Genomic DNA, 19852 nt, shown 5'->3' on the forward strand with positions numbered 1-19852 from the left:
CCCCCTTCCCCCTGGTGGCTTCGCCTCTGCAAGAAGGCACTGTTTTAGGCTGTAAACAAACTTTGGTTAGTACAACCAGTTCCACTTTTTTCTCTGAGGTCACCAGCTGTCTATCTCCAAAGATGACTGCTATGGTATCTTGGCTGTTAAAGGTGGAACTGTAACTACTACAGGATTTTGTTTTGCAAAAGCCCTAACTGCTTCTGGACTATAAAATTGCTTAGTCTTGCTAATAATGACATGCTGTGGTTTAGGAAAAGCCTCTTGTTCTGATTATGCTTTTCTATCTTGGGTTGTACCCAAGTGCAAAAGGGTTGTTACAACCTAGGTAGGAAAGGGCACTGTATACTGTGATGGTATTACAGATTTAAAACTATAGAGAACTGTTGCAGTTGTGTAACAGAGTAATTTAGAATAATTGAATATGCCTCTGTCGAGTTAATATCCAAATAATCTCATATAACCCCTCCTCAATCTGGAATGCAGGAAACTGGTATTAGTTGAAAAGTGCTAATGAGCTGGTAATGTATCAGTCCATTCTCTTTCCTTGGTGATGTGGCAAAGCTCCTCCATGAGTAATATATTTCCCTTCTCCATGAGTAATATAAGGTAGCGAAGATCCAGCACAGTAATAAATGCCATAAGCTTTGCCCCCCTCTCTGCTGCTAATGAAAATCTATCGCAAGTATTACAATAGAGTGACAAAGTAGCTGACTGAACTGTCACTGAATGTGAAATGCAAATAAGGAAAATTGGGGCAGTTCCTGTGATGGCTTCCTAATCATCCCACATTAGCTCTATTCCCAAGCAGGCTGTACCCCTACCACCCAATAATCCACTCACTGCACAAGCATGGCGTAGCAGGCCCTAATACTGCAGGTGTCTAGGGCAATCACATGCAGCAGCTCTTTGGAGACACTATCCTGCTCAGTGCTTCACATGGGAATCTCAAGAGACAAGATCAAGTTCTCCCAGAATGACTCCTTGGGTTATCTTGTTTACAGACAACATTCCAGCACAGTAGACTGAAGGGTCATTGTCTCCACAGGAAGATTTCATGCACCTGCTTGATACCATGAAAACACAGTAGAAGAGTTAGACTCCTCACTTGATGAGCAAGTCATTGAAGGTAGTACAGACAGGTGATTCTCCTGTTACGCCTGGGAATCAAGGTCCTAGGAGAGTTCACAGATATCAGTTCCAAAGCCTCCACTGTTATCCAGATCTAGAGACAGAACCTGTCAGACAGTCTTGCCCAACATCAAACCTTTGGAAAACTATGCAAACAGTCAGCTACTACCTTCCTTGGCTGATTTTCTCGGATGCAATTCTGGTCCAGGAACAACTGCAGTAGGAAATTGGAATTACAACAAAGATTCTGAACATTATAACCCAAGTTGAAAGGCTAGGCTGATTAGGCACAATGTGCTTGCTGCGTGATGTCTGTTGCAGCAAGATTTCTTGTATGGACCTGTTTCCTCACTTTCTGGCCATCACTTGATGGCCAGAGTTAAGAGAACCAGGCCTGGAGAGCTCTGGCAGAAAAACTCTGGGGAAAGGAAGGAGTGCCTCTTCATGTGTAAACAGAAAATGCAAGAAGAGCCCACTGCACAGAGAATAGTCCCAAGGTAAGCATTCCATGTGTAATGGACCCTAGAGTACCTGTGCTGAACTTTTGGAGAGATCTTCATATATTTCCTGAGATAAAACATTTACAGCTAAAGGAAAGACATACATAAGCAGCCATATCTCTTTACATTGCTATGCTTCCAGGAATTACTAAGGCCATAAAATTTCAGCCAAGAAAGCATAGACATAGTTGGGAAGAGTTTATTGACTTATAAAATAATACAATTGGGACAAAAAATGGAGGAAAGAGAAGTAATTAAGATTCTTTTTTCCCCAGGCCATTCCAAAGGCAAAAATGAACACAGGGTTCCTGGGGCTTAGTTCTTTCTTAGAAAACTGCAGTAGCTCAGTGGACTCTTTTTCTTTTTAGTGTCCTTCATCTCTCCATCCTGAGTTAAAAGTCTTCTCAGTACCTGTTGTACCTCTTGGGGTATGTACCATTTAGGTCTGTAGAAACTGAGGCTGCACCCGGGCTACTTTGCGCAGTTCTTTGGCATGTGTACTGGGGCACTGCATTTCACACCAGCTGATTGGCACCATCTGTACTCCTGAGATACGAACAAGAGTCAGTAACTATCCAGTTCATAATAGGTTTGTAATAGAAAAAAGGAGTTTAGATTTATATCCTACCTTTCTCTCCTGTAAGGAGACTCAAGGTGGCTTACAAGCTCATTTTCCTTAATTCTCCCCACAACAGATACTTTGTGAGGTAGGTGGGACTGAGAGAGTTCCGAAGGACTGTGACTAGCCCAAGGTCATCCAGCAGAAATGTAGGAGTACGGAAACACATCTGGTTCACCAGGTAAGCCTCTGCCACTCTGGTGGAGGAGTGGGGAATCAAACCCGGTTCTCCAGATTAGAATCCACCTGCTCTTAACCACTATACCATGCTGGCTCTCATATATACCTCTCCTGCAAAAGCAAGAGTCTTCTACCATTGAATATGTCCTGTGACCAATTCCTTCCACAGCTCATGCTACCTTGGAGGAAATCTGGCTGTTTTTGCTTCTGACAGGCTCTCAAAACAATGCTCTGTCTCATTATCAGAAGGGAAGTTTCTTCTTTGCACTTCATATTATTCTGCTCTTCCTATCAATGCTATTTTCATGTTATTGGGGCACACAGTACTTTCTCCTTAGCCATAAGTTCGAAAAGTTGTGACCTGGAAGATGCCACCAAGTGCAATATTTTTCGCTATTTACTTAGAATGAAAATGTTCTTACCTGCTTCACTATGAGCCACCACTACACCCAGCTCATTCTCTGCTGTGGTCAGCAGGTAGTTGGATTGTACATCCCCCAATGAGATCTAGTTCCACAGGGTAGGTTAAAGAAAATTACTTTAAAGTTTCCACTCCAGCTAAGACTTATACATTCCTTATCTGTGCACTTAAGAAATAACAGAAAAAGGATACAACTTTGGCCAGAACGATGTCACCTGGGCGGAAACTCTTGTAAACCTCCACCTGCCAGTGTGTGGGGAAAAAAGACAGAAAGTAAACGAAGTTTCACAACTACTTCAAGGAGCTGATGTTACAAAAAAAGTAAACAGAAGCAAGGCTATACTGTACATGAAGAAACATTTCAAATACATTCATGTGATCTTTGCTAGGATACTTTCAAGAGAAGCACACCTGAATGGCTTATTCCACAGGATTTGGGTTTTTATTAAGAAATTATCCAAACTTCAAAAATCATTCAGGGTAAAGGGGGGGGGGTTAGTTTTAATAGATTAATAAAGCATGTATTAGCACCCACAAGACTCTGTCAGCATTGGTGTGCTCATCACATCCTGTAAACTGAGATGCTTATTCCACTGACCTTGTCTTTCTCTGTAGCTCGGATATCTTCTCTCCTGTAAAGAGAGACATTGAGACCTTATCCTTGCGGTGCCCTTTGCTGTACAACTCTATAAGTGAACTGAGTGTAATGTGATTAGCTTGCTTTAGCATAACAGTTATCTGTCAAACTTGCTCTGTAATAAGTAAACCAGTAATCCCTGATGTGGTGTGCATGGGCAACATGCTGCCCTCCTTTGCGGGCACCCATTTTTTTCTTCTCCAGAACAAAGGGCCAGTCCTAGCAGGAAGTGTGGCAGAAGAAGAAGAAGAAGAAGAGTTTGGATTTATATCCCCCCTTTCTCTCCTGCAGGAGACTCAAAGGGGCTGACAATCTCCTTGCCCTTCCCCCCTCACAACAAACACCCTGTGAGGTAGGTGGGGCTGAGAGAGCTCCGAGAAGCTGTGACTAGCCCAAGGTCACCCAGCTGGCGTGTGTGGGAGTGCCCAGGCTAATCTGAATTCCCCAGATCAGCCTCCACAGCTCAGGCGGCAGAGCTGGGAATCAAACCCGGTTCCTCCAGATTAGATACACGAGCTCTTAACCTCCTACGCCATTGCCTGTTTCCATCATAGCAGGATGCTTGGGTTGGGGCCTCTCAAAATTCTGTCATAGACCCTAGCCTTCAAGGCAGCCATTTTGGGCTGGAATCTTCTGTTTTCAAAATGTCAAAAATGCCTACAGGTTCAGCAATTTTAGGAACTCCTGAAGTAAACTATTAACAGCCGGCACATACTTAAAATAAAAAATCACTGATTCCTTAATGTTCACCAGCACTCAAATGCAAACAATGAGAATTAAATATGGCATTTATAGAAGATGAGACCAAATTCTCCCTTGTCAATAGCTCTTCCTACCGTATTGTTCCACGGAATGGGGATTTCAGTGGTGTAGAACTGACGTACAAGATGTGTACCTTTGCAAAACGTGAATTAATGCTGCAAACCTGGAAAGAAGGTGGGAGGAAGGCTGTTCACTATGAATTTCAGATTAAGTAAATCCAAAATAATCAACTCAGGACATGACTCTGTAGAAGGAAGACATGCCAGTGTGCCCTATCTCACTGCTTACCGCCTTATTTCCACTTCTTCCTGTTCCCACTCCCTATATCCTGAGGACGGATGTCTGCCAAGACCCACTCAGCCTATCGGAGAAGGAACTCAGGAGCTCATGAAAATAGTCTGAAAGGCTTTGTAGGAATAGAATACAACAAAGGAGACAACACTGCCCATATGCAGCAATCAGGTTTGCAGCCCTCAAGATTTATGAGCCTATACCTGGTCTCAATGAAAGATAAAAATGCGGCCGTGTGTGGTGTAGCGGAAGTGAACATCACATCCTCTCGCAATTCAAAAAAGTCCTGATTTTCTGTTAGCATTTCAAAAGCTGAAGCTGACATAAAACGATGGGTACAGTTATAAGAAAAAAGCAAGTACTACAAATAGTCTTCGGATGTATTAAAAATGCTCCTTTAAAAAAGTAACAAGTTTAATGGTGCATAGAATAAAGGTTTTGACACAAGCAGAGCTTAAAATAGCTTTTTAAATGCTACTGCAGAATCGGGATGGTGCGGGCGGGGGACTGAACTGGGCAGGCACTAGGACCACAGAGGTGCATTCAACTGCACAGAAGGTCTAGGAAATGGCTGCAGATTAATTCAGCATTGAGTTTCTATCTTTCATTGAGACAAGGTATAGCCTGTTTACTTCTTGGCTCATCAGTAACCAAGTTAAGAACAATTCTATTTTGTCCCGCAAGATCTGCCAGGATTACCTTGCATGTCACTGTGGCTCCCACATCAGGTAGAAGTTGAGAATCTGCATCCCTCATTACACAGACCACTGGCAGCTGCGAAAAGCACAGAAAACTGGTATATCATCCCCTGGTTGCACTGAATCAGGCTGTCTGCTGGCACAATAAGCCAACTGCGTCTTTGATCTCCTCTGGATTTCCAGAAGATCACACACTGATTATTGTCTCACTGACATCATCAAACCATGTAGCATATCCAACCCAACTGCTACCAATTTGCTTTATATTTACCATGCCATTCTCACTTTTCTTAATGAAACAACCTGCCAAAGAGGAAAATATAGAGCCATGACGGGTGTAGGTACCACTGCCAGGGGTTCCTTCCTCTAGGCTGCAGAGTCTCTCACCTGTGGAATACAATATAAAGGTGAAGTCAGTGCTAAGGCCCCAAGTCTGCCTGCCTGAGATAGCCTGTGTGCCCAGGCCCTTCCACATAGTACCTGGCAAAATGTTTTAATGTGTTAGAAAAATCAGCAGCAGCAGCATTGTGAAGTCTGGCCAATCCAGTGTTCCTCACCCAGTTTGTATGACTTCATAAACTAAGGCTACAATAAATGAAACAGGTAAAGATGGTGCCGTAGTGGAAGCAGGACCAGCCTGAGTATCTTAAACCTAGGAAGGGTACAGTGGAGTTAGTTGGTTGTTGTGGGTTTTCCGGGCTGTGTGGCCATGGTCTGACAGATCTTGTTCCTAACATTTCGCCTGCATCTGTGGCTGCCTTCTTCAGAGGTGTATCACAGAGGGAAGTCTGTTACACACTTGAGTTAGTGTACATGTTCAAATACATCAGAGGAAGATGTTTGTAAAGTGCCATTTCTCACACTCCAGACAAGGAAAGACTTCTCATTACTAAGAAAATGTCCAAAAGCATCTATACTCCCTTAATTGATCTTTTGCTGATCTTCCTCCTCTGAGGTCTCAGGAGGGAAGAGGTAGAGGAAGAAGGATCACACCCACCATCTATGGGAGAAGCCAGAGCAGCTCCTGAACAAGATATCAAGTGATTTCATCAGGACTTCCAACAACTTTCACTCTACCAACTTGAGCAAGAATCATTCCATTCAATAGGTACATTTTTTCTTTGCAATCCTTATACAACTATACAGATGACACATAAGCACTACTTTATATTGAAATTTCACTGTCTATCATGTGTGACTACATGTTTCTAAAAGAAAAAATAATCTGTTGTCTATAGCTAAGGACTGTATTACAATCCTATTCACTCCAACCATCAAACAGGAATTTGCACCACACATTCACGATACCTATTCAATAAAGTAAAGCAAAGCCAGACTGTTCCCAGAACTAGCCTACTATGCTACAGGCCCAAAGGAGAAATAATTGGCACAGCAATTATTGTCACCTACAGCTCACAACTTAAACCAGTCCAGGGCATCATCCTGGATAACAATATTCTCTCTCATAGGCCTTTGGGTGGCAGAGCTTTCCTTGCTGATTCAAAACAGCTTCTCATCAAGAACTACAGACTGTGTGACAGAAACTCAAATGTAGGAACCAAAACAAGCAGCAAACCTAGATGGCAGTTTTACCCCCACAAACATTCATGCAATATCACAGCCATACTAATGAAGTTCAGAAACACGTGGTGGAACATATTACCTCCCAGGACATATTGTAGCCATTCTAAAGGTTACTGTTCTCCTTTAAAATAATTTCACTGGAAGGATCTAAGGCCACAGTGATGAGCCATTCACAAATTCAAGGCAGTGTTCCTTCACACACAGTGAACAGGGAGCTTGAATGTCTCATCTGCATAGCTCAACCTCCCCGCACCCCCCAGTCGCCATTCACCCACCAGGAACACAGTACCGCGCCGGGGCCATGCTGCCGCCGCCGCAGCTGCCAGGGACGACGGAATCCGAGGCTGCAACGCCGACTTCCTCCCCGGGGCAGCCGTCTGCAACCACATCATTCGCTACTCCTGTTGTCACATGATCGCCCCCGCACGCTTTCGGGTTGGTTGGAGTCAATTGACACAGAGAAAAGTACTGCTAGAGGGGAAAAAGTGTGACCGGGGTCGAGCTATACTTGATGGGATTTGTAGTTCCGTCTGGGGGCGTGCATGCGCGTTGAGGCTTCGGTAAAGGCGACCGGGAGGAGAGCGATTTGGGAGGATGCGGTGACTGGAGAGTGGTCCGTCTTCTCATCCCAGGAATGGAGGCACCAGGTGAGAGAGGGGTCCTTCTCACGCTGGTTCCCTACGCTGCATGCTCGGGTAGGTTGCCTAAAGCCCGGCATGCTTTGGAAGAGACCGTCTTTCTCCCCACCCGCGGTACTCCCTTTCTCCATTGCTGGTAGCGGCACAGTCTGTTGTTAAGACCGTGCTGTCGCCCCCTCCTCTTCTTTTAACATTTGTGTGGATGTTGTTGTGTGATGTGTTGTGGAATACAACTGGAGGTCGGTCCTTTTCGCTCCCGCGGAAGTTGCCGAGCTTATTCTGCTCTTCCTTGACTATGCCTTCAGCGTCCGTGTTTCAATGGACCTCCTTTCAGTGCAAAGCTACGGTGCTTCTGGGTTTATAGACACACTTTCTCCAGTTCTCACAAGCCTCTGCAAAGGTTGGTGAAGGATTTGCCGCGTCTCTCCACCCCCTCCACCCCCATGCTATCCGGGTTGCCATGCCCACGAATCAGAATAGGGAAGCTGGGGTGGAATTACAACATGGGCTGACCTTGCTTTTATAGAGAATATTGTAACTAAAATATCCTCCAGGGGCGAGATCTCCTACTACAAAGTGCATTCTGATTTTCATCTTCGCAGGTCTGAAGAGCCTCTCTTTTATTAATGCTCTTGCCCTGGTGAAGATTTTCTGCGCTGCCATCTGCTAGAAGGATGATGCTGGGTTTTTTTAAAAAAATACCCGTAATCTGTGCCTAGGAATGATGCCAACTCTGCCCAGCTGGCAGAGAAAAGGTTGGACGAGTTAGTTGCTCTCAACAACAATGCCTGGTTGTACTATAATTTCTGTATGAACAGGCTAGTGGGGTTGGATGCTCAGTGTTCAGCTCCATGTGAGCCTGAGCTCTGAAACTGTGCTTCAGGATATTCTGCTGTAAGAAAGTGAGTGCATAATTATTGGTGTTAATGTAAGATACTCTCCTATTTTATGGTGAAATTTGGGGGGCAGGGCCTGGTGTATTGCCCATACAGGATTTTCACCACAAACAGCCAAAATCTATTGGAGTTTCTGTAATTTGAAAATTATCAGGCTCCAAACCAGTACAGCTCCACACTGACCCCTTTCTTCCAATAAGGTGTGAATGTACTGGAGGTTTTTCATTAGTCCTTCCCAGCTTAACTTTGTACATTGCTACTACATGCCATTCTGGTGATTTAATTGCCTGCAGAATCTCTTGGTCTTCTTTCGGATTATTTGTCCTTAAGATGAACCAATGAAAACTGTTAGGTTTGAGTTGACAGACTAATGAAAAGTATACTTCCTTTTGATATCACAAGCAGGGACATAGGTATAGAGTTTTTATGGGGGGGCTCGGGGGTGTGGCCACACACCCACCCGCCCCTAGGGCATGGCCACGCCTTCCCAAGCTCCGCCCCTGCCCTAGCGCTTATAAAAGCAGCTCTCTCAGGTCGGGGATGGTAGACTCCCCTGCCCTGCCCTGCCCCTCCCCTCTGGGCAGAGGCATAGAGGGAAAATGGAGCCCAGTGCAAAAATCTGAGTTTTGCCCCCCCCCCCCCACCTGGGCAGCCGTTGTGATGCTGGAATCCACCCCCAAACAGCATCACTTTCAATGGTGTTTAAACTTGAGAGCCCAAATTCTCCTTTTAAATCCACCTTAAAGGGAGAATCTGGGGTCCCTAGTTAAACAACGTTGAAAGTGATGCTGTTTTGGGGTGGATTATCCCCCACCCTGAAATAGCATCACTTTCAATGTGGCGTAGTGGTTAAGAGCAGGTGCATTCTAATCTGGAGGAACCGGGTTTGATTCCCTGCTCTGCCGCTTGAGCTGTGGAGGCTTATCTGGGGAATTCAGATTAGCCTGTGCACTCCCACACATGCCAGCTGGGTGACCTTGGGCTAGTCACAGCTTTTCGGAGCTCTCTCAGCCCCACCTACAGGGTGCTTGTTGTGAGGGAGCAAGGGCAAGGAGACTGAAAGCCCCTTTGAGTCTCTTACAGGAGAGAAAGGGGGGATATAAATCCAAACTCTTCTTCTTCTTCTAAACTGAGAACCTCAGATTCTCCCTTTAAATCCATGCCGAAGGGGGTGGATTTAAAAGGAGTATCTGGGGAAATTTTGGGGTGCCTGCTGTCAGGGGTGCAATTGTTAAGCTAGAATCACCAAACTTTCAGAGTATCTTTAGGAGTCTCTCCTAATGATACCACCCAGGTTTGGTGAAGTTTGGTTCAGGGGGTCCAAAGTTATGGACCCTCAAGGGTGTAGTCCCCATCTCCTATTAGCTCCCATTGGAAACAATGGGGGATGGGGGCACCCCCTTTGGGAGTCCATAGCTTTGGACTCCCTGCACCAAACTTCACAAAACCTGGGTGGTATCAATAAGAGACTATCTTGATAGTACATCCCAGGTTTGGTGAAATTTGGTTCAGGTTGTCCCAAGTTATGGACCCTCAAAGATGTAGCCTTAATCTTCTATTAGCTCCCATTGAAAACAATGGAGGATGGGGCACTCCCTTTGGGAATCCATAGCTTTGGACCCCCTGGACCAAACTTCACAAAACCTGGGTGGTATTAATAAGAGACTCTCCTGATAATACACCCCAGGTTTGGTAAAGTTTGGTTCAGGGGGTCCAAAGTTATGGACCCTCAAAGGTGTAGCCCCCATCTTCTATTAGCTCCTATTGGAAACAATGGAGGATGGGGGCACCCCCTTTGGGAGTCCATAACTTTGGACCCCCTGAACCAAACCTTACCAAACCCAGGTAGTATCATCAGGAGAGTCCCCCAAACAATCCCTGAAAGTTTGGTGCTGCTAGCCCAAACAATACGCCACCTGCAGGCCAAAAACCGAAAAAGCACTAAAAAAAATTTAAAACCCACAAACGGAGGGGCGGAGCTTCGGACATAAATGGGGTTTTTTTTTTCAAACCCGAGAACCCCCCCTTACTTATGTCCATGATCACAAGAACATGTTTTACTATGGCTGGAACAACTTCAGAATTCCTCTTGAAATGTGATATTGCAAATCAAGGATTTGAATTAGCAGGTGGTGTTGGGGGTGGGTGGGTGGTGTGCAAGCTCCTGTCCTAATAAGACTGAATGGAATCTGGAAATTGAGTGTGCTGCAGGGCTACGCTAAGCTTGTAAGGTGCTCCATTCTTTCTTGCCTGCCTTGGTCCCTTTGTGCTGTTCCTGCCTGTCACCCCTTGCTGGGTTGCTCATTGCTTAAGGCCACCACCCCGTGAGGTTCACAAGATCACATCTGTTGGTTAATATTAATTGACCAAGATCAGTTTTCTCCAGAGCTGGTCTAGCTCAGGTTCCTTCTTGCTCTTAGATTAGTTGCAGCTCAGCATCAGAGTTCATGCAAACAGGTAAGCACCATCATTCTTTCAACCCCTTGGGGTTTTTTGTGAGTCTTTTTGGCTGTATCAAGTGCAAAAGACTATTTTAATTGGGATAATTGTTCTATTTAGGAAAAGGAACCAAGGCTGTACCCCCACCCCCACCCCCAATATGTGGCTGGATTTTGGAACTCTTGATTGTTTGCCCCCTCCTTGTTTGCTCCATTCCCCAACCTGCAGATATTTTGCAATAATGAAAATGAACAGGAAGGGATGGGAGTAAGGATTTAGGCCTTTCCCTATGTGATGGCCATCTGAACCCAGTAAGCACACACCTCTGTAACACAATATCTATTCTGGGTGAGACTTTGTCATTGACACTAATTTACCTCTTCTCCCCCACACTGGAGATTGCTAACAGGTCTGGGGGCTTAGTGCCTGAGTACTGTCTATATCTTTGGTTTCCTCTGTCATTTTTCTTTGCCATGTTTGTCTCTAGTTAACGCAACAGGTTGGGTCCTACAGAATGTTTTCCAAATAACGGTGACATTTCCCTCCACTGTAAGAGGGTCTTCTGTTAGTACAAGGCTCCTTGTACTGTATTATTGGCAGAAATGTTCTATAGGATCCAACCCAATGACATTTGGAGAAGGATCCCAGAATTTACTCTGCTTAAATATGCCCCTTTGGCACAGAAGGGCTGGAAAAACCCCTCCCTCTTGAACTTAATCTGTATGTGGTCACGTAGTATTTGCTGTTCCATTTTGGGAGGTAGACAGGGATGTTTGCAAATTCATACCTAGAGCACTATTTTAGATTGGCAGTGACTGTTCCTCACTCCTGCAACACTAAGCTGCTTTTTATTGTCATAATGCCGAAGAATTAAGTCCAGCACAGGCACCTGGATGCCAGACTTCAAGCCTTTGCTCACACTCTGAAAGTCTTGGTTACAAAGAGGGTGAGGTTGATGCGACTGCCTCCCTCTTTCCCCAGGATTTGAGTGGCAGGAATGAGGACCCGTCGGTGGATATTCTCTGCTGTAATGCGCCTCTTACTGAGGTGCCTGCGAATAGGTCAGCGCCACCGGTCCTGGCCAACCCAAAAGGTGCGGCAGCTATGGCTATATGGACGTCTGTGCCTGCGCTCTCTGCTGTACAACTCCTTCACTGACAGCGACACTGCCCTTGATGCTCTCTTTGAGCCTGTCTACTGGCTGGTGGATCACATCACCCGTTGGTTTGGAGTGGTGAGTACCCTTAGGAAGAAGAGTGGAGCCTAAAGTCCTCTCAAAGCAGTTTCAGCTCTGACCTTTGGAGATGTTGCCCTCAGCCGTTTTGAGTGACTTCTTCAAACACTAGCTGTTCTAGACTATCAAGGTCAGCATTGTCTAACTGGCAGCAGTTCTCCAGGGTCTCAGACTGATGTTTTTCATAGCACCCATGACCTGGAGTCCCTTAACGGGAGATGCTTGGGATTGAATCTGTGACCTCCTGTATTCAAAGCAGATGTTTTCCCTCTGAGTTAAAACCCTCCCTGTCAAGCAAGGGCAGGGGTAGGGAACCTGCGGCTCTCCAGATGTTCAGGAACTACAATTCCCATCAGCCCCTACCAGCATGGCCAATTGGCCATGCTGACAGAGGCTGATGGGAATTGTAGTTCCTGAACATCTGGAGAGCCGCAGGTTCCCTACCCCTGAGCAAGGGGGAGATAACAGATGTGGGAATGGGATTGATTCACATAATCCTTTATCTGCTCCTCAGAATTGTTCTCTTGGAATTAACGGGGGGTCCATGCAGGCTTTATTGATTTTCCACTAGTACTGTGCTAGTGATCCAGTCCCTTCCCTGATCCTTCTAACAGGTGTTTGTTGCATTGGTCATCATTCTGACTGGCTCAGTGGTGTGCATTGTGTATTTCTGCCTCTTGCCACTCATTCTGCGGACTTACCCTCTTCCCTGGGTCTTCTGGCACGTCATCTATGGCCATTGGAACCTTGTCATGATCGTCTTCCACTACTACATGGCCATCACTACTCAGCCTGGTTGCCCACCACAGGTAGGTCAGAGGCCTCAGTATATATCCTTCTTTCAGCAGGGGGTGCAGGAGTTTGATTCTTCCGGGTTGTTGTGGTTTTTTTTAGGCTGGTATTTGAAGCAAATCTCCTTGGTAGGATTCCCCATCATTTCATGCCAACAGCAAAAGGCAAAGGCTATCCTGGAGCTGCCCTTGCGTGGAACTCCGGAAGGCCCATATTTAAGTGTTTTTGATGCCAGCTTGTTCTGAGTTAGCATTTGGTGGCAGCATTCTTGCAAGAGAAGGGTAAGAGCCCCTCTTGTTTCCTTCCTGTAGCAGCCAAAGAGCGACATCGCTGCTGTCTCCATCTGCAGAAAATGTATTGCCCCGAAGCCTGCCAGGACCCACCACTGCAGCATCTGCAACAGGTGGGTGTTCTCCCTATGTCAGAACAAGGTTACCCTCGTGCTTTTCACTTCCGTAGTGTGTTGTGATTTTTGTGCTTGGGCATAAATTATCGTCTAACAACTGGTAAAAATATATTTCAAAGAAATACATGCAGACCTTAAATCCCTTGCAAAATGCAGCTGCTGGCTTTAAAAGAAGGACATTAAAAACAGATATGAAAACCAACTGAACATATAAGCTAGATTTGAACCATGGATATGAACAAATGGACCTGCAATGGCTCCTCAAAGCCTCAAGGTAGAGGTTTCTTCCAGCAAGAGTACCTGAGATTCTTTTATATGGAGAAAGCTTGGGACAAATTCTGTACTACTGAGCCTCTCCCAGGAGAATCTTAAGGTTGCATCTCTTAGTTCTCCATTTGGGGTTCTTGAATAACATCCATTAGCATGCTGATAGCTAGGCTGGTTTGTCTTGTGCAATTGTATCTGCATGTTTTTTAAAATCTGTTGTAGAATTATGTGTTCGATATACATTGCTGAGGATTTTTAAAAACCTTTTGGTTTGCATGTTCTCCACTGTCTTATACTTCAGTTTTCCCCCAATAATTTGCATCAGAATAAAACATCTCAATGAGAGCAACATATTCCCTTTAGTCAATATACTCTGCTTAATTGTGGCCACAGAGTTGAGTTTCCTCCAATACAGAACTGAAAACTATTTTTATGAATACTTCAGAATTAAAGTAGGGTAGACACATTTAATGGATTGTCCGTGCACTTTGTGATCTCTGTAAGAATGTGACTAGGCAATGTGTCACATTGCAGTTACAGATCCATCTGACCCCCCACCCCCCCCTTTGATTGTTAGCATCAGTTAATATGGTTGGATCCATTGTCCCTATTCTCTGAGCTGAAGAGTGTTTCTACTTATGCCAGAGAGAGGATAATTTTTGCTACTTCTCCCCTTTCCACTACAATGTCACATTTCAAAGGCTATTTATGCACTTGCGTTCTGCCTTACAGCCAGCTTACCTTTCCTTCTCTATAGACTTTCCTTCATTCATTATTTTTGCCTTTTCTGAAGTCACCACAGGGTAGAGCAGAGAAGCTGTGCAGTTTCCAAATGCTGGCAAAATGCAGTCTTTCCTGTTTCACTTTTCTCCATGAAGCGAAACAGCTAAACAGGAAGTATTATTCTTTATCTGGATTTTGTTGCTTCTTCCTGCCTTTCCCAGCTCACCCAACAGCAGTGCTTCCAGTTCTTGAAGCCATTGTTCCTGAACGATCAGAAGAGCCTCATTTTTTTTAATGCTGCAGGTCTGACATTGGAGCAAGAGACTGGTCTATTGAATTATCGGATCCCAGGGGGGAAAAGGGGGTGGGTTTTTGCAGGAAAACCACAAGGCATGCAGGATTAAAACTTTTGTCTTTGTTGGACTGGCAAAAGTACTTTAGATAAGAATAAAAGAATTCTTTTAAAATTCAGTAGTGTAGGCAAAAGGGCTCTGCTAAAGTGGTACTTTTATTGTGTATATATGTATCTGTGTGATTTAGTTTAGTCCCAATGGATCATGAAGCTCTTAGTTTCAGATTCTAGTTGTGGCTAGTGCTGATGGTTGTAAGAGATGTCTTCCATGCAAATAAAAACTGTAGTTATGGACCAGCTTGTCCCTGCTGAATGGACCTGAGAACTGCATTATTGCAGCCCAGTCCATTCTGTAAGTAGAAAACCATGGGAGAATCTCACTATGAACAAACAGCCTTGAGACAAGCAGTAAGTGCACAAAAGCCCATACTATTCCTGGTGGTCTGGTCTCCCATTCCCAGGAATAGCTTTTCACAGGCAAGAGGGAGAGGGGGAATCTGCCTTGTGAGTGCCACTCCAGTTGTGATCCTTTTGGATACATCCATAGTTTGTTTTAGGAGCTGCCCTACTCTGCAGGGATGCAAGGTATTGGGTAGAATAAAGGAAAATTCTGTGACATGAATACATTATACAAATTGCATTTTGCATTTTGCTGTAAGGCAGGCCGGGAAGGAACTATATGGAGCATTGAAGCCTTGCTCATTTATTATTGGCATTGTGGATCAACTTTCCTTTGCCTCTTCTAGGTTTCCTTAGGCATCATCCACAAATTTGAAAGCCTGCAGTACTACCACCAGCTGTAAAGTTTTAACATTTGCGTTTATTATTATTTTTAAATGAAAGTTAACATCAAAGTCCAAATTATGTGCCAGATACTAAATTCTACGCATGTTGTATATTTAGAGATCTGCAAAATGCCTGCAATTCCAGCTTTAGGGGTGTTCTTAGTTAAGGTACTATTCCCCAAGGTAACTGGAAGGGGGGGGGGGGAAACTGGGGGCAATGAACAGCCCTAGCCGAGTGGAAACCTTCAGCTTGCTTGAATGTATATGATGAAGCTGTGTCTGTAGAGCAGCTGATCTTCCCTCCCATTTTTCTTTCTCTATATCGCTGTACTACTGTGCTTGATATATTCTGTGTCTTGGCATTTCTAACCTTAGTGCAACAGCACTCAAAATCAGTACTACCTTCCCCCCACAGGTGTGTACTGAAGATGGACCATCACTGTCGTATCCTTCCATCTCACTGACAAGCTCATACTTTGAACTTCGTGGGAGGGATAGTGTCTTACAGTCCAGGAGAAACCGGGCCACGTCCCCAGAGACAGGTGCCTTACCACAGTGAAGGGAATATCAGGGTCTCCTGAGGCTAACACTTTCAAAGAGGGTGTTCTGAACCATCAAAGAGGAAGGAGTTGGTGTGGTGGGAGGCACATCTTCGGCAGAACTACAGAGTTAATTGTGTGTACTACAGGAAGCATTCAGCCTAAGAGACTAAATAGATCTGGCTTCGCCCCTATGACGCTTCTCCTGTTAAAGCACCACCCCAGAGCATTCCTTCAGACTTGCTTGATTTTGGCTTCCGTGAAGCTGTCAGAGTATACTGTTAAGCAATCGTTCCTTTTACAAAGTAAGGTGGAACGTGTTTATTTATTCATTTAGAAATTTATACCCTGAAGAGGCTTACTGCATTGTATTCCTCTCCATTTTATCTTCGCCACAAAACCCCTATGAAGTAGATTTCACTGAGAGAGACCAGCTTGCCTAAGGTTGCCCAGCAAACTTTTGTGGCAGGGCAGGTATTTAAATCTGGATCTCTCTGATCATAGTCCAACACTTTCAACTGCACCACATCAGTGATGGAGGCCTAACTGGATGGCAGGGACAGGTGGGTGGGAGCCCATAACCACAGTTGTCCTCAGCTGCCCTTTTGGGAGGTTTGGCTTTTTGCTTACAGTTATAGATCTTTAACCCCAAGGGGCCAGCATGGCTGAACAACTGTGTTGGGCACTTCAACCACCGTTACTTTTTCTCCTTCTGCCTCTTCATGACCATGGGCTGCATCTACAGCAGCGTCAGCGGTTGGGACATGTTCTGGGAGGCCTATGCTGCCATTGAGGTGAGGTTCCTGGCTGAGCTGGGGTCTCAGGCAAATGGGAACTGGAGTGTTTGCTGGGGCAGTGGGGAGAAAGGGACTCTTCATTTCTGGTCCTGATGCCTCCACATGCAGCTACGATGAGTAGGCCAAGAAATGAATGTGTATAACTGGCAGCCTGTTTTCCATCCGATAGAAAATGAAACTTCTTGCCAAGGAGAGCCTCCCAGTGACAGCCAATAAGGTGGGGTTCCTGCTGCTCATCTGCTCAAGTCGGAGACAGGACAGAGCAGATAACGTTCCTGCTTTCCTCCCAGAAAAGAATCTAGAACATTGGGTATAATAAGTCAGATTCCCTTTACAGGGCAGAAAGGCGTCTATCCCACAAGGCAGTCCAAAAGCCCCAGATGTCACCCACTAAAGAGCAGTTGTTTCTGTCCCTATTTGAAAATAAATGATGGGAGGGAAGCAGGTCCAATGCCCTGGTATCTCTGCTCTGTCCAGTTTCTGAATCATGATCATTGCAGTCCCTGCCTCAGTCGCTTTCTGTTTAGTGTGCAGTCTGTATTGTCGTCCATTCTAGAAAACCCCTTCCACGTCTAGCTGGTTTGGGTTCCAACATTCTCTGAGTTTTGTATCTGAATAAGGTGACATTTCTTTTACTTAGCAGACTTATGGTCAGACACCACCACCTAACTTCACCTTCAGCCAAAGAGCTTTCCACAAGAGTGTTGTGTATGCCTGGGTCCTTTGCAGGTAAGTGATGTGGTCTTTTGGTTGTGAGTGGTCATTGGGGGAGGGCCCTCCTAAATCACTTTCAGAATTATTCATCTTGTTTAGCTGCTCTCTGCAAGAGGACAGACCTGAAACTCTTGGTTCTTGCATAGAGTCTGACTGTGGCTGCATCAGTCTGTTTTTGCAAAGGTCCTCTTTCCTTCCCCAGTTCAGTGGCCTTGGCCCTGGGAGCGCTCATGATCTGGCATGCTGTCCTTATCACCCGGGGTGAGACCAGCATTGAAAGGCACATCAACCGCAAAGAGAAAAAGCGGCTCCAGAAGAAGGGCAAGGTGATGAAGGAGCAAGGCTGAACTTTCAGCTGGCTTCAGTTCATGTTGTTCTGTTTGCATTTATTTTAGTGTGCTGAAAACAGACTGGAGTTTTAGGTAGGGCACACGCCTTTAATACCAAGTGCACAGTGTGAGTTGCTGCACAACCTGTCTGGCTATCGGGGGGGTGTCAGCCAGGGCTTTTCTGAGCAGTGGCTGCTTTGCTAAATAGGAGGGCGGTTGAGTTAGAAGCAGCTGTTCAGATGCTATTTTTTTGACCCACCTTCCTTGTTTCTAGGTGTTTCGAAATCCATACAGCTATGGTCCCTTGGGCAATTGGAAGGTGTTCCTAGGTGTTGAGAGAAAGAGGTAAGGTGCTATTGGAAGAAGACATCTGGAAATCGGGTTTTATATCACCCTTGTTGTACCTTTACTTGCTTCCTTCAGTTCAGCAGTAGCAACATAATTACTTTTGTCAGTCTAGGATATACAAATGAGCCCATGTATGTCTGCCTGTAGTTAACTCTCAATGAAGGCCCCATTCTCTTTTGCAGGCATTGGGTCACCAGGGTTTTGCTACCCTCCACCCACCCACCCAAGGGATCTGGCTTGAGTTGGGATACTAGTCCTTGTGTTTCTGAACAGAAGACAGACCTCCTGGCAATATGAACTGGACTTGGAGCACATTATACCAGTGTGATGAAGACTGTAGGCTGCAACCGACTTCCATGAAGAAACATAGCAGAAAGTTCTATCCCTTAGAAGATGGCTGCCCAAAGTGCACATTGGCTCTACGCTGACCTACTCCCAGTGGTTAGGGGAGAAAAGCAGAGGAAGTCCCAGCTGCAGGCAGCTGTGAGGGCAACAGGGGTATCTGGCCCTCTTTGGTGTCTAAGCACACACTTTCTAGCCTGCCTAAAGTAAAATATTGGCATTCCTGATGATGGGGGTCTTCTTCTTTTCCCCTTACTCTCAAGGAAGCTGGCATTCCAGGGGTCCTCCTGCTCTCCCTGTAAGAAGACAGGGATTTTTAAAGATATTTAGAAATAAAACCACTTTAATACACCATGACTTCAAGCTTGGTCTCAAAGGGAAAAGGGAGTGGCAACAAATGAGCAAAAGCTGTTCAGGGAACTGGTGGGTCTCGCTTTACCTCTTACACCTGTGTTGACATGTGCCCTGTAGGACTGATACCTGGTCTCTGCCTGCTTCTTTCTATGAATACTTCTCAGATAGTAAAATGGTAGTTATCAGCTGTGGACTGTATACAGCAGTTCGTTCAATGTTAGTCCAATGGGTTTTTCATTGTTAGGGTTTTTTTTCCTCTTTAGCTGGGAAGAGACACTATCCCCTAGCAGCACACCTAGGAACAACACTTTTCTTTCCCCAAGTTGCTTGTATACACAATAAGATACAACAGCTAGTCAGGAGGCTGTGACTTTCAGAAGTGATCTATGCATGACTGTCAGGGAATTTGGGAACCTGAAACTTTACTGAACAGGTCTGCAAATTAAACCTTCAAAAATGTGAAGCTGGGTTGTAGCCCTGCCTAGCCCAAAAGTAGTACCCAAAATGTAACTTCCTTACCTAATGACCCTACATCTATAACTGTAGTATTGTTGAATAATTTTGAGGACTTGCATCTTCCTGTTAATTGAGTCACAAGCTTTAGACAGGAACAGCTATCTAACAAGGATTCCATTCTCCTACCTTGTATGCTTTCTCTCACAGACAGTTAGATACTGAACATTCTGAAAACAGTCCAAGTACTTTCAAAGGCAAACTTTCATGCCTCGTTCCAGGCAACTAAACAAGGCAAACTTCTGACATTCTAGTCAGCACATCATTCTCTTATCAGAATTGACATTTATATAAAACAGACCAAATAATCGTGAGTTAGATCAGTATTGTTTACTCTACCTGCAGCCTTAAGTCTTCAGACAAGGACTCGTCTCCTGAACTGCACCCTAAGCTCTTTAAACAAGAAGTGACACGATTCAACATGTTGTGAATGTTATTACAGAGGTGGAGTACCGGCGGACTGTTAACATAGCACCACCACTTTGGCACCACGGGTGCAGTTTCACTAATCTTCTATAGTAGTTCTACCATGTTCTTGAATTTATTTTATTTTTCAAAGAA

General features: G+C 45.0%; 2 protein-coding genes across 6 annotated transcripts; one reads left to right on the forward strand and one right to left on the reverse strand.

Annotated features, from left to right (window-relative positions):
- Positions 1 to 1814: 1814 nt before the first annotated feature.
- On the reverse strand, positions 1815 to 7239 carry EXOSC1 (exosome component 1). Its single transcript, XM_048506315.1, has 8 exons — positions 7099 to 7239; positions 5511 to 5626; positions 5241 to 5315; positions 4325 to 4413; positions 3450 to 3483; positions 3044 to 3094; positions 2853 to 2937; positions 1815 to 2177 (listed from the first exon to the last, which is right to left on the reverse strand). The coding sequence occupies exons 1-8, from the start codon at positions 7124 to 7126 to the stop codon at positions 2071 to 2073; spliced, it is 585 nt and encodes a 194-aa protein (XP_048362272.1). The 5' UTR covers positions 7127 to 7239; the 3' UTR covers positions 1815 to 2070.
- An 84-nt stretch (positions 7240 to 7323) lies between these two features.
- ZDHHC16 (zinc finger DHHC-type palmitoyltransferase 16) lies at positions 7324 to 18775 on the forward strand. 5 transcript variants are annotated; one of them, XM_048506303.1, is made up of 11 exons: positions 7324 to 7518; positions 11778 to 12030; positions 12645 to 12839; positions 13134 to 13225; positions 15771 to 15799; positions 16555 to 16688; positions 16861 to 16908; positions 17332 to 17420; positions 17608 to 17731; positions 18009 to 18079; positions 18265 to 18775. In XM_048506303.1, the coding sequence occupies exons 2-11, from the start codon at positions 11794 to 11796 to the stop codon at positions 18377 to 18379; spliced, it is 1134 nt and encodes a 377-aa protein (XP_048362260.1). In that variant the 5' UTR covers positions 7324 to 7518; positions 11778 to 11793; the 3' UTR covers positions 18380 to 18775. The 5 variants fall into 5 exon arrangements, with proteins under 5 accessions (XP_048362260.1, XP_048362262.1, XP_048362263.1 ...); XM_048506305.1 differs by having other exon boundaries at positions 7325 to 7518; positions 17335 to 17420; XM_048506304.1 differs by having other exon boundaries at positions 7334 to 7470.
- Positions 18776 to 19852: the final 1077 nt, after the last annotated feature.

Source organism: Sphaerodactylus townsendi, linkage group LG08 (genome assembly GCF_021028975.2).
Source record: "Sphaerodactylus townsendi isolate TG3544 linkage group LG08, MPM_Stown_v2.3, whole genome shotgun sequence".
NCBI classification, from domain to species: domain Eukaryota; kingdom Metazoa; phylum Chordata; class Lepidosauria; order Squamata; family Sphaerodactylidae; genus Sphaerodactylus; species Sphaerodactylus townsendi.

Coding starts and splice junctions, on each gene's coding strand:
- EXOSC1 (XM_048506315.1), bottom strand. CDS start 7,126: ATGGCCCCGGCGCGGTACTGTGTTCCTG. Junction 5,316..5,510: donor AGAAAAGTGAGAATGGCATG/GTAAATATAAAG, acceptor TGCTTTTCGCAG/CTGCCAGTGGTCTGTGTAAT. Junction 3,095..3,449: donor GAGCTACAGAGAAAGACAAG/GTCAGTGGAATA, acceptor ACACACTGGCAG/GTGGAGGTTTACAAGAGTTT.
- ZDHHC16 (XM_048506303.1), top strand. CDS start 11,794: ATGAGGACCCGTCGGTGGATATTCTCTGCTGTAATGCGCCTCTTACTG. Junction 12,840..13,133: donor AGCCTGGTTGCCCACCACAG/GTAGGTCAGAGG, acceptor TCCTTCCTGTAG/CAGCCAAAGAGCGACATCGC. Junction 13,226..15,770: donor CACTGCAGCATCTGCAACAG/GTGGGTGTTCTC, acceptor TTCCCCCCACAG/GTGTGTACTGAAGATGGACC.